Below are 14283 nucleotides of genomic sequence, written 5' to 3'. Positions count from 1 at the left end.
ATCATCTAGATCTAAAAGAAATCCCGACAGAAATTAAGAAGCTTAAAACAATTTACAATCCGCTTAAAGCATGACAAAAAATAGCAAAGCTTTTTTCAATAAATAGCAAAGCTTCTCCATATCTTCCGATACTAGGAAATCCTACATTTCAGGCAGGTATTTACTCTGGTGTCTTTAAGAGATGGCATTCTGCTGGTTTAAATAAGGTTCATCAAATAATAGATAAAGAGAGACACTGTATTAAATCATTTCAAGAATTAAATATAGAATTCGGCCTGCCAAATAAAGATTTCTTCGCATATCTGCAACTTAGGCATTTTGCGCTGGAACTGGAATATAGGTAAACTTGAAGACTGGTTGATATTAACTAGGAGTGGTCGTATGTCTATTACACCATGTTATCACTTCCTAGGTTTAAATAAAGGTGCCCCTGTTCTAACACAACTGACTGCATATTGGAACACATTAACTGCTCAGAGCAACATAGAAATAAAAACTCTTCAACTTTCAATTAAAAAGGTTACTCAGAATACACTTTCGGCTACATGGCGAGAGGCCCATGTTAAATTTCTTCATGGGGCATATTTCACCCCCGAGAAAGGCTACAGGTGTGCTAACTTAGGGTTTTATAAATGTCCTAAATGCTCATACTTTGCAGCCAATTCCCTACATATGGTATGGTACTGTCCAAAAGTCAGGACCCTTTGGCTCAAAGTGGAATACTGGTTAAAAAATGTACTAAAAATAGCCCCTCTTTCTCTAACATTATATCAGATAGTATTCTGCTTAAGGGAAGAATCTGGCAAACAAAACAAGTGAAAAAGTTGTAATTTCTACCATTCTAGCCACTAGATATTTAATCTGTAAAAAAAAATGGAAGACCCGGTCAATTCCATCTCTCTCTGAAGTGAAAAACTGCATGAAAAAACAGTGCATATTAGAACAAAGGGATACAAATATAGACAACGAACAGGATATCAAAAGGTTTTTCGATAACTGGGCAATATTTTTAAAAATATTTTCCTCCACAGAAATAAACCATATAATCTTCCCTTTTCAAAATACAGAAATAGTTTTATTAGGGAATTGGTAGATAGCAGGAATGGGTCAGCGAGAGAGCGAATGAGATAGGAAGGAAGGGTCTTTCTTTGAACCTTTTTTATTTTTATTTTTTTTTCTCCGTTGTTATTATGGTTTTTATTCTTCACACATGGGGGGGGGAGAAACGGGGTGGGACTGAAAAAGTGAATGAAACCCCAAGACACTTTCATAGATAAATGTATAAGATGTAACAACACTATGAATGGTAATTAACATAATCTTAAATATGTACGTTAAGTAGAATTGACATAGTATTGTTTAAACTAAGCAAGGCCATTATGTCACATTGTGCTTTAATAGTTTTGTATTTCTGTCTTTATTTTTTTTATTTTTCTGTATAAAATAAAAAATGTATTATTTCTGATTTTTATTAACTATGTTTTGGTTCAAGACATCTTCAAGGATAAATGTATAAGATGTAACAATACTATGAATGGTAATTAACATAATTCTAAATATGTATGTTAAGCAAAATTAACATAATATTGTTTAAATTAAGCAAGGCCATTGCGCCATATTGTGCTTTAATAGCCTTGTAGTTTTGTCTTTATTTTTGTTTTTTGTACAAGATAACAAATGTACTATTTCTGATTTTTGAATTATATTTTGGTTCATAAATAAAAATATTAAAAAAAATTGCATGTTCAATCTGAATCATGAAATAAAAAAATTGGGTTCAGTGTCCCTTTAAGCTCAGTCCTTTTCTTTAACAGAATTTCACACAAAACAACTATTTGTTGTTTCTTCAAACAAATTCAGTGTCCATTAATTTTTCTGTAACAGGTTAATACCAGTGTTATCCGTCTCTACTCTATCTGAACTTTCAGTCTCTCTCACTCCCTGCAGTGGCTCTGTGAATAGAAGTACTAGGTCTCATAATTAGTTTCAGATAACATTTAATTTGCTCAATTTCACATGAGACCTCTTCAGCTTTTTATGTTGCGTCAATTACGCAAGGTTTATACCCAGCTATCTCAAAAAATATTTTAGATTCAAATATAAACCAGTCTGACTTGGCAGCTGAATCATCTATTTATTATTCTGGAGGCTTCTTACTCATCCTACCTGATCTGCAATTACCACACATGCACATTTTCAGGTTGGAGAGCTGTTTGGGGTCTCTGACAGCACAGGGTTTGGGATCCTCAGAGGCAAGGTTTCCAATCAATATTACAGAACTCCATGCAATTTTCAGGACCCTTAAAGTGAAGGTAAAGTTTAAACCTTCTGAATACAATAATGAATTTGTCAAGCATTCAGTAAGCAGATCGCTAACTTTGTATCCCAATTTCTTTTACATTTATGAAATAAAAGATTTTTTTTTATTCACCACCGTTCCGATGTTGACTCCTCCCAGCCACTATTTCCTTATTTTCTGGTCCCACACGCTCTAAACATCAGTCAAAGGCGTGTTCACAAAAATCTGTGATCTCACCCCTTATTGCGCGTGCGCTAATCAGCGAATCCTTTTATGTAATATGGGGATTCAGGCACAATAAGAATACGCATGCGCAAAACGGGTGCGTGCGTGGGTTCCAAGATAAAAAAATATATATAGCGCATGCGCAGATCATCCAGGAGGCGGATGACGACAATTGACGGCCGCCTAACGGCCAGGTTTTCAATAGGCTACTCAAAAAACGGGACCAACTAAGGAAAAAAACAAACAAGCAACGGGTTGAATTTGCGGACAGAAAATAAGTGAGTAAAAACGTCGATAATTTTATTCAGCAGCAAAATTGAGAAAAATTATGAATGAAAGTCATATTATTTTTGAACACCAATTACTAATACAGTTCGGCATATAGGTAACTTTACCTTCACTTTAAAGCTTGGCCTCTGTTAATAAGGGTGTCTTATCTCCATTTCCAGACAGACAATGTCATAATAGTAACTTCTGTCAACCTTTAGGGGAACTCGGTTTCGTATCCTTGATGGAGGTGTCTCGGATTTTCTCTTGGGCAGAAGTCAATTCTTGCCTAAATCTTATGATTCACATCTCAAGCATTAACAATGGGAGGCAGCGTTTCTCAGTTATTAGTCTCTACATCCAGGGGAGTGGTTTCTTCATTAGGATGTGTTCTATTTCTGATAGGCCCCAAAGATCCACAAGCAGATGGATCTGAGAGTCTCTCGTTTCTACATCAAACTTTCCAGGTACTTTGCAAAATCTAGGAATCCTTAAGCAGAGGTAGTGGATGCTCTAGTAGTTACTTGGTCATTTCAACATGCTATCTGTTTTCTCCACTGGTTCCTTTTTCCAGAGTAATTTTCAAAATAAGACTAGAAAAGTCTGTTGTAATCCTAATTGCCCCAAGCATGGCATGTGGGTCTGGTTCAAATGTCTAGTTATCCGTCTTGACCTCTTCCTCTGCGGTCAGACCTTTTGTCTAAAGGTCCTTCTGGTACTTGTCTCAGTTTACTGATTATGCATGTTTGTTTTTAGTTTATTATGAGGTTTTCTTCTTTTGGGCTGTGAATTTAATTTCTCAGCAAAAAAAAGCTGTTTTCTCCAACATTGGTGTGTCCGGTCCACAGCGTCATCCATTACTTGTGGGATATTCTCTTCCCTAACAGGAAATGGCAAAGAGCACAGCAAAAGCTGTCCATATAGCCCCTCCTTGGCTCCGCCCCCCCAGTCATTCTCTTTGCCGCTCTGAACAAGTAGCATCTCCACGGAGATGGTGAAGAGTATGTGGTGTTTAGTTCTTAGAGGTCCCGGTGCACCCTGATGCCTTTCCGATACCTAAAAGGGTGGCAGGCATTGTGAATAAGGAGTGGGAGAAGCCAGGCATACCTTTTGTCCCTCCTCCTATATTTAAGAAATTGTTCCCCATGGTTGACCCCAGGAAGGACACATGGCAAACAGTCCCTAAGGTCGAGGGGGCGGTTTCTACAGTAGCCAAACGCACGACCATTCCCATTGAGGACAATTGTGCTTTCAAAGATCCTATGGATAAAAAATTGGAGGGCTTGCTTAAAAAGATTTTTGTACAGCAAGGATACCTCCTTCAACCTATTTTGTGCATTATTCCTGTCACTACAGCGGCGTGGTTCTGGTTCGAGGAACTGGAAAAGTCGCTCAGTAGGGAGACTCCATATGAGGAGGTCATGGACAGAATTCACGCACTTAAGTTAGCTAATTCCTTTTTTTTTAGACGCCGCTTTACAGTTAGCGAAATTAGCGGCGAAAAATTCAGGGTTTGCAATTGTGGCGCGTAGAGCGCTCTGGCTAAAGTCTTGGACGGCGGATGTATCTTCCAAGACAAAATTGCTTAATATTCCTTTCAAAGGTAAGAACCTTTTTGGGCCAGAATTGAAGGAAATTATTTCAGATATCACTGGGGGAAAGGGCCATGCCCTCCCACAAGATAGGCCTTTCAAGGCTAAGAATAAGTCCAATTTTCGTTCCTTTCGCAACTTCAGGAACGGACCGGCTTCTAACTCTGCAGCCTCTAGACAAGAGGGTAACGCTTCCCAGACTAAACCAGCATGGAAACCAATGCAAGGCTGGAACAAGGGTAAACAAGCCAAGAAACCTGCTGCTGCTACCAAAACAGCATGAAGGGGTAGCCCCCGATCCGGGACCGGATCTAGTAGGGGGCAGACTCTCTCTCTTTGCTCAGGCTTGGGCAAGAGATGTTCAGGATCCCTGGGCACTAGAAATAGTCTCTCAGGGTTATCTTCTAGAATTCAAGGAACTACCCCCAAGGGGAAGGTTCCACATTTCTCACTTATCTTCAAACCAAATAAAGAGACAGGCATTCTTACATTGTGTAGAAGACCTGTTAAAGATGAGAGTGATACACCCAGTTCCAACTGTGGAACAAGGTCAGGGGTTTTACTCAAATCTGTTTGTAGTTCCCAAAAAAGATCGTTCAAAATGGAAACCATTCGAACAATTTTACCTGCAATCCAGGAGGGTCAATATATGACTACCGTGGATTTAAAGGATGCGTATCTACATATTCCTATCCACAAAGATCATCATCAGTTCCTAAGGTTTCGCCTTTCTGGACAAACATTATCAGTTCGTGGCTCTTACATTCGGACTAGCCACTGCTCCCAGAATTTTCACAAAAGTGCTCGGGTCCCTTCTAGCGGTTCTAAGACCAAGGGGCATTGCAGTGGCACCTTACCTGGACGACATTTTAATTCAAGCGTCGTCTCTTTCCAAGGCAAAGGCTCATACAGACATCGTTCTAGCCTTTCTCAGATCTCACGGGTGGAAGGTGAACGTAGAAAAGAGTTCCCTTTATCCGTCGACAAGAGTTCCCTTTTTGGGAACAATAATAGATTCTTTAGAAATGAAGATCTTCTTGACAGAAGTCAGAAAGTCAAAGCTTCGAAACGCTTGTCAAGTTCTTCTCTCTATTCTACAGCCTTCCATAGCTCAGTGCATGGAAGTAGTAGGGTTGATGGTGGCAGCAATGGATATAGTTCCTTTTGCTCGAATTCATCTAAGACCATTACAACTGTGCATGCTCAAGCAGTGGAATGGGGATTATACAGACTTGTCCCCAAAGATTCAAGTAGACCAGATAACCAGAGACTCACTCAGTTGGTGGTTGTCCCAGGATCACCTGTCTCAGGGAATGAGTTTCCGCAGACCAAAGTGGGTCATTGTCACGACCGACGCCAGTCTATTAGGCTGGGGCGCGGTCTGGGACTCCCTGAAAGCTCAGGGTCTATGGTCTCGGGAAGAGTCTCTTCTTCCGATAAACATACTGGAACTGAGAGCGATATTCAATGCTCTCCAGGCTTGGCCTCAACTAACGAAGACCGGATTCATAAGATTCCAGTCGGACAACATGACGACTGTAGCTTACATCAATCATCAGGGGGGAACAAAGAGTTCCTTGGCGATGAGAGAGGTATCCAAAATCATCAAATGGGCGGAGGATCACTCCTGCCATCTATCTGCAATCCACATCCCAGGAGTAGACAACTGGGAGGCGGATTACCTGAGTCGTCAGACTTTCCATCCGGGGGAGTGGGAACTCCACCCGGAGGTGTTTGCCCAGTTGACTCAATTATGGGGCATTCCAGACATGGATCTGATGGCATCCCGTCAGAACTTCAAGGTTCCTTGCTACGGGTCCAGATCCAGGGATCCCAAGGCGACTCTAGTGGATGCATTAGTGGCGCCTTGGTCGTTCAACCTAGCTTATGCGTTTCCACCGTTCCCTCTCCTCCCCAGGCTTGTAGCCAGGATCAAACAGGAGAAGGCATCGGTGATTCTGATAGCTCCTGCGTGGCCGCGCAGGACTTGGTATGCAGACCTGGTGAATATGTCATCGGCTCCAACATGGAAGCTACCTTTGAGACAGGATCTTCTAATACAAGGTCCATTCGAACATCCAAATCTAGTTTCTCTACAGCTGACTGCTTGGAAATTGAACGTTTGATTTTATCCAAGCGTGGGTTTTCAGATTCTGTGATAGATACTCTGGTCCAAGCCAGAAAACCTGTGACTAGAAAGATTTACCATAAAATATGGAAAAGATATATCTGTTGGTGTGAATCCAAGGGATTCTCCTGGAGTAAGATTAAAATTCCTAAGATCCTCTCCTTTCTTCAAGACGGTTTGGATAAGGGATTGTCAGCGAGTTCTCTAAAAGGACAGATTTCTGCTTTATCTGTCTTGTTACACATACGACTGGCAGCTGTGCCAGATATACAAGCTTTTGTACAGGCTTTGGTCAGAATCAAGCCTGTTTACAGACCTTTGACTCCTCCTTGGAGTCTAAATTTAGTTCTTTCAGTTCTTCAAGGGGTTCCGTTTGAACCTCTACATTCCATAGATATCAAGTTACTATCTTGGAAAGTTCTGTTTTTGGTTGCTATTTCTTCTGCAAGAAGAGTTTCTGAATTATCTGCTTTCTGGTGTTCCATGCAGATAAGGTCGTTTTGCGTACTAAGCCTGGTTTTCTTCCGAAAGTTGTTTCCAACAGGAATATTAACCAGGAAATAGTTGTTCCTTCTCTGTGTCCGAATCCAGTTTCAAAGAAGGAACGTTTGTTACACAATTTAGATGTAGTTCGTGCTTTAAAGTTCTATTTAGAAGCAACTAAGGATTTTAGACAAACCTCATCTTTGTTTGTCGTTTACTCTGGTAAGAGGAGAGGACAAAAAGCTACGGCTACCTCTCTGTCTTTCTGGCTGAAAAGCATTATCTGATTGGCTTATGAAACTACCGGACGGCAGCCTCCTGAACGAATCACAGCTCACTCCACTAGAGCTGTTGCTTCCACATGGGCCTTCAAGAACGAGGCTTCTGTTGATCAGATATGTAAGGCAGCGACTTGGTCTTCTCTGCACACTTTTGCCAAATTTTACAAATTTGATACTTTTGCTTCTTCGGAGGCTGTTTTTGGGAGAAAGGTCTTGCAAGCCGTGGTGCCTTCCGTTTAGGTAACCTGATTTGCTCCCTCCCTTCATCCGTGTCCTAAAGCTTTGGTATTGGTTCCCACAAGTAATGGATGACGCCGTGGACCGGACACACCAATGTTGGAGAAAACAGAATTTATGCTTACCTAATAAATTACTTTCTCCAACGGTGTGTCCGGTCCACGGCCCGCGCTGGTTTTTTAATCAGGTTTGAAAAATTTCTTTCTCTATACACTACAGTCACCACGGCACCCTATAGTTTCTCCTTTTTTTCTCCTAACCGTCGGTCGAATGACTGGGAGGGCGGAGCCAAGGAGGGGCTATATGGACAGCTTTTGCTGTGCTCTTTGCCATTTCCTGTTAGGGAAGAGAATATCCCACAAGTAATGGATGACGCCGTGGACCGGACACACCGTTGGAGAAAGTAATTTATCAGGTAAGCATAAATTCTGTTTTTTAAATCTCTCCTTTTATTGTTTCTTATGGACTACCACAGCTTGGGTATTCGTTCCCATATGTAACGGATCGTGGACTCTCGCCATCTATATGAAAGAAAACATCATTAATACTTGCCTTATAAATTCATTTCTTTCATTGTGCCGAGAGTCCTGGAGCCCCCACCCTTTACTTGGGGTTGATTTGTTTTAAGCATATCCTTTTTCCCTGCTTCTTTTTGGCTCTTATTCATTTTTAACCTCACTACTTGGCTATACCTTTGACTAAGGTATGTGTGAGGTGGGAGGGGTTTTATAGGGCTCTTGGGGTTTGGGAAACTTTGCCTCCTCATAGTGTTAGGAATATAATTCCCATATGTAACCGGATTGTGACCTCTCACCACCATGAAAGAAATGCTTTACAGTCATGAATCAACCTACCAAAGAGCCCCTTAACGCCTCAGATTCATGTGCCTTCTATAATTGACTTAGAAACTTTGCACCTGTCTCTCAAACCAACACAGACTCGGCAGTAGCAGGCCTATGCTCAACTTCAACTCAATCCTTTTCCTTCTGTTGGAATGCTATGATATGAGTGATAGAAAAGAACTGTATTGTGGCTCATAATTACTTTTTCTTAAACTCTAATAAGACGCAGAATTCAGATAGTGTTTAAAAAAATATACAGGTAGCCCTCAGTTTACGCCGGGGTTAGGTTCCAGAAGGAATGGTTGTAAATCGAAACCGTTGTAAATTGAAACCAAGTTTATAATGTAAGTCAATGGGAAGTGAGGGAGATAGGTTCCAGGCCCCTCTCAAAATTGTCATAAGTAACACCTAATACATTATTTTTAAAGCTTTGAAATGAAGAATTTAAATGTTAGACAGCATTATACACCGAATAAAATAATCATACAACACAAAATATATAATTGAACAAAAACATTTGCTAGACAGCATTATAAACCTAATAAAATAATCACACAACAGACTTCATTTGCATTTTTCTGCAAACAGTTCTTTCTATGCATTCCAATCTGGACTGAGTTATAGACAGGAAGATCTTGTGCCTTTGAAATCTGCTCGATAGCTCAGGTCTGGTTAAACTGATTAATTTCAGCTTGCTTGGCTTTGCTGCAACACAAGCGGACAGCTCCACCTACTGGCTATTTTAATAAATGCACTGCTTCTCAATGCTTTTCAATAGCGGTCACATGACTGGAAAAAAAGGTTGTTATTCTGAAACGGTGTAAATTGAACCGTTGTAAAACGAGGGCCACCTGTATAACTTTTTGTGATTAAATTAAGAGGTAGAGTTTTGTTTTGTTCTTTTTTTATTTTTATTTTATGTTCCTTTGTGCTTGCATTTTGCATTTGTGGCAGAAGTGGGGTGGTGCAAATTTTATTTGAATTTCCAGTAAGCATTTTAAACTCCAGGGTTTTATAAATTTGTGTGACAACTTGATTTCTTTGTGTTTTAACAAAAACCTTGTTTCAAGAGTGCTTTGGTTGTTGTGCATTGTGTGTAATATTTAAAATCTTACAACCAAATTCTTTTTTCAGGCATTGGTAAATAAGTTAATTAGCAATTACTTGTGAATACTTCATCTTTAAACGCTACAAAAAATATTGATACAGACAGCGCAAATCCTCTGCTGCCTTGAGAGCATCGTGAGGAAGGTCTGCAATATTTGCTTGTGGATTGCTGCATGCTGGATATGAGGGGAAAATTAATTAGTCTGGTTTGAAGTTTGTTTTCAGAATTTAATGCACTGTTAAGTAGTTTTAAAATTCTTTTTTTTTATATATATCTTCTAGCCCTGATGAAGACACCTCACAGAAGTTTATACCATTTGTTGGGGTGAGTATCTGCACAAAACTAATGTCGGCAAATGAACACACTGGCACACACATGAATAATGTCTGAAACATTATATAGCATCAGCTGCTTCTTTTCTTTCATGTAATTGGCAAGAGTCCATGAGCTAGTGACGTATGGGATATACAATCCTACCAGGAGGGGCAAAGTTTCTCAAACCTTAAAATGCCTATAAATACACCCCTCACCACACCTACAATTCAGTTTTACAAACTTTGCCTCCTATGGAGGTGGTGAAGTAAGTTTGTGCTAAGATTTCTACGTTGACATGCGCTTCTCAGCATTTTAAAGGCCGATCCCTCTCAGAGTACAGCGAATGTCAGAGGGACGTGGAAAGTATCACCTATTGAATGCAATGATTTTCCTAACGGGGGTCTTTTTCATAGGTTCTTTGTTATCGGTCATAGAGATTCATCTACCTCCCTTTTCAGATCGACGATATACTCTCATATACCATTACCTCTACTGATAACTGTTTCAGTACTGGTTTGGCTATTTGCTATATGTGGATGGGTGTCTTGTGGGTAAGTATGTTTTTATTACTTAAGACACCTCACTATGGTCTGGCACTTTATGCATTTATATAAAGTTCTAAATATATGTATTGTACTTATATTTGCCATGAGTCAGGTTCATGTATTTCCTTTTGCAGATTGTCAGTTTCATATTTGGGGAAAGTTAATATTAAGAAATATTTTTTTCTTACCTGGGGTTTAGTCTTTTTTTCAATTGACTACTTTGTTTCAAATTCCGGGCTGACTTAGGCTCGCGGGTGCGCCAAATGCTACACTTTATTGCGTCATTCTTGGCGCGAGATTTTTTTGGTGCGAAAGGCACGTCCGTTGACGCAAGTTTGTCATTTCCGGTGTTGTAATTGACGCAGAGGTTTCACACAGGGTTGCGTCGTTAGTGACTTGAGTGTGTCATTTCCGGACATGGTTGGTGCCAAAAAATTTGTAGGTTACGTTGTGAGTCATACTTGGAGCCAAATTTTTTTTCATTATTTATTTGCCCCATTGCTGTTTGTCTCTTGCCTTTTTCTATGTCAGAGGGCTATGCTATTTGCATTTTTTCCCATTCCTGAAACTGTCATATAAGGAAATTGAAAATTTTGCTTTATATGTTGTTTTTTCTTTTACATTTTGCAAGATGTCTCAATCTGATCCTGTCTCAGAAGTATCTGTTGGAACTTTGCTGCCTCACATCGGTTATACCAAAGCTAAGTGCATTTGTTGTAAAATTGTGGAGATTATATCTCCTAATGTCATTTGTATTAGTTGCGATGATAAACTTTTACATGCAGATAGTGTGTCCATGAGTAATAGTACATTGCCGGTTGCAGTTCCTTCAACTTCTAATGTACATGATATACCTATGAATTTTAAAGAATTTGTTACTGATTCTATTCAGAAGGCTTTGTCTGCATTTCTGCCTTCTAATAAGTGTGAGGTCTTTTAAAACTTCTCATAAAGTTGATGAAATTTCAAATGACCGACAACATAATGAATTATCCACCTCTAATGAGGATCTATCTGATTCAGAAGATCCTTCCTCAGATATTGACACTGACAAATCTACTTATTTATTTAAAATGGAATATATGCGTTCTTTGTTAAAAGAAGTGTTAATTACTTTGGATATTGAGGAAGCTAGTCCTCTTGATATTAAAACTAGTAAACGTTTAAATTCTGTTTTTAAACCTCCTGTGCTTACTCCAGAGGTTTTTCCTATTCCTGATGCTATTTCTGATATGATTTCTAAGGAATGGAATAAGCCGGGTACTCCTTTTAATCCTTCTGCAAGGTTTAAAAAATTGTATCCTTTACCAGCAATTTCAATAGAGTTTTGGGAAAAGATCCCCAAAGTTGATGGGGCTATTTCTACTTTTGCTAAACGAACCACTATTCCTATGGAAGATAGTAATTCCTTTAAAGATCCTTTAGATGGGAAGCTTGAATCTTATCTAAGGAAAGCCTATTTATATTCAAGTCATCTTCTTAGGCCTGCAATTTCTTTGGCTGATGTTGCAGCTGCTTCAACTTTTTGGTTGGAGAATTTAGCGCAACAAGAATTGGATTCCGACTTATATGGCATTGTTCGTTTACTACAACATGCTAATCATTTTATTTGTGATGCAATTTTTGATATTATCAAAATTGATGTTGGATCCATGTCTTTAGCTATTTTAGCTAGAAGAGCTTTGTGGCTTAAATCTTGGAATGCTGATATGACATCTAAGTCTAGATTACTATCTCTTTCTTTCCAAGGAAATAATGTATTTGGTTTTCTGTTGGATTCTATTATTTCAACTGTTACTGGGGGAAGGGAGATTTTTTGCCTCAGGATAAAAAATCTAAGGGTAAATCTAAGGCTTCTAATCGTTTTTGTTCCTTTCGTCAAAATAAGGAACAAAAACCTAATCCTTCCCCCAAGGAAACTGTTTCCAATTGGAATCCTTCCGCAAGTTGGAATAAATCCAAGCCATTTAAGAAACCAAAGTCAGCCCCTAAGTCCACATGAAGGTGCAGCCCTCATTCCAGCTCAGCTGGTAGGGGGCAGATTTAGGTTTTTCAAGGATGTTTGGGCAAATTCTGTCCAAAATCAATGGATTCAGAGCATTGTCTCTCAGGGGTACCGAATAGGATTCAGAGTAAGACCTCCTGTGAGAAGATTTTTTTCTCTCACGCATCCCAGTAAATCCAGTAAAAGCTCAGGCTTTCCTGATGTGTGTTTCAGACCTGGAGGTTTCAGGGGTAATCATGCCGGTTCCTTTTCAGGAACAAGGTCTGGGGTTTTATTCAAATCTATTCATTGTCCCAAAGAAAGAAAATTCATTCAGACCAGTTCTGGATTTGAACATTTTGAATCGTTATGTAAGAGTACCAACTTTCAAGATGGTTACTATAAGGACTATTCTGCCTTTTGTTCAGCAAGGACATTATATGTCTACAATAGACTTGCAAGATGCTTACCTTCATATTCTGATTCATCCAGAACATTATCAGTTCCTGAGATTCTCTTTTCTAGACAAGCATTACTAATTTGTTGCTCTTCCATTTGGCCTAGCAACAGCTCCAAGAATCTTTTCAAAGGTTCTTTGTGCCCTACTCTCTGTAGTCAGAGAACAGGGTATTGCGGTGTTTCCTTATTTGGACGATATCTTGGTACTAGCTCAGTCTTTACGTTCTGCAGAAGCTCACACAAATCAACTAGTGTTGTTTCTTCGAAAACATGGTTGGAGGATCAATTTACCAAAACGTTTCTTGATTCCTCAGACAAGGGTCACCTTTTTAGGTTTCCAGATTGATTCAGTGTCCATGACTCTGTCTCTAACAGACCAGAGATGTTTGAAATTGGTTGCAGCATGTCGGCACCTTCAATCTCAGTCATTCCCTTCAGTGGCTATGTGCATGGAAGTTTTAGGCCTCATGACTGCAGCATCGGACGCGATTCCTTTTGCCTGTTTTCACATGAGACCTCTCCAGCTTTGTATGCTGAATCAATGGTGCAGGGATTATACAAAGATATCACAAGTAATATCCTTAAATCCCAATATTCGACACTCTCTGACGTGGTGGTTAAATCACCAGCGTTTAGTTCAAGGGGCCTCCTTTGTTCGGCCGACCTGGACTGTGATCACAACAGATGTGAGTCTTTCAGGTTGGGGAGCTGTCTGGGGATCTCTGACAGCACAAGGGGTTTGGAAATCACAAGAGGCGAGATTATCAATCAATATTTTAGAACTCCGTGCAATTCTCAGAGCTCTTCAGTTTTGGCCTCTGTTGAAGAGAGAACCATTCATTTGTTTTCAGACAGACAATATCACAACAGTGGCATATGTCAATCATCAGGGTGGGACTCACAGTCCCCAAGCTATGAAAGAAGTATCTTGGATACTTGTTTGGACGTAATCCAGCTCCTGTCTAATTTCTGCGGTTCATATCCCAGGTGTAGACAATTGGGAGGCGGATTATCTCAGCCGTCAGACTTAACATCCAGGGGAGTGGTCTCTCCATCCGGATGTGTTTTCTCAGATTGTTCAGATGTGGGGTCTTCCAGAAATCGATCTGATGGCTTCTCATCTAAACAAGAAACTTCCCAGATACCTGTCCAGGGATTCTCCGGCGGAAGCAGGGGATGCGCTGACACTTCCTTGGTGTTATCAACCTGCTTATATCTTCCCGCCTCTAGTTCTTCTTCCAAGAGTGATCTCCAAAATCATCATGGAACAATCATTGGTGTTGCTGGTGGCTCCAGCATGGCCCCACAGGTTTTGGTATGCGGATCTTGTTCCGATGTCCAGTTGCCAACCTTGGCCAATTCCATTAAGGCCGGACCTACTGTCTCAAGGTCCGTTTTTCCATCAGGATCTCAAATCATTAAATTGGAAGGTATGGAAATTGAACGTTTAGTGCTAAGTCATAGAGGTGTCTCTGACTCCGTAATTAATACTATGTTACAAGCTCGTAAATCTGTCTC

The 14283-nt window shown here is 40.0% G+C and overlaps 1 protein-coding gene across 1 annotated transcript in view; it reads left to right on the top strand.

Moving 5' to 3' along the window:
• The window catches only part of PACS2 (phosphofurin acidic cluster sorting protein 2), a 657507-nt gene that overhangs the window by 607696 nt on the left and 35528 nt on the right, over positions 1-14283 (top strand). The window contains exon 20 of the mRNA XM_053711716.1: positions 9744-9786. Coding sequence (XP_053567691.1) covers positions 9744-9786 — 43 coding nt within the window. The remainder of the gene's footprint in view (positions 1-9743; positions 9787-14283) is intronic.

This window comes from Bombina bombina, chromosome 1 (assembly GCF_027579735.1).
Source record: "Bombina bombina isolate aBomBom1 chromosome 1, aBomBom1.pri, whole genome shotgun sequence".
NCBI classification, from domain to species: domain Eukaryota; kingdom Metazoa; phylum Chordata; class Amphibia; order Anura; family Bombinatoridae; genus Bombina; species Bombina bombina.
The sequence above is the reverse complement of the archived record's forward strand: the minus strand, read 5'-3'. Positions and strand labels throughout refer to the sequence as shown.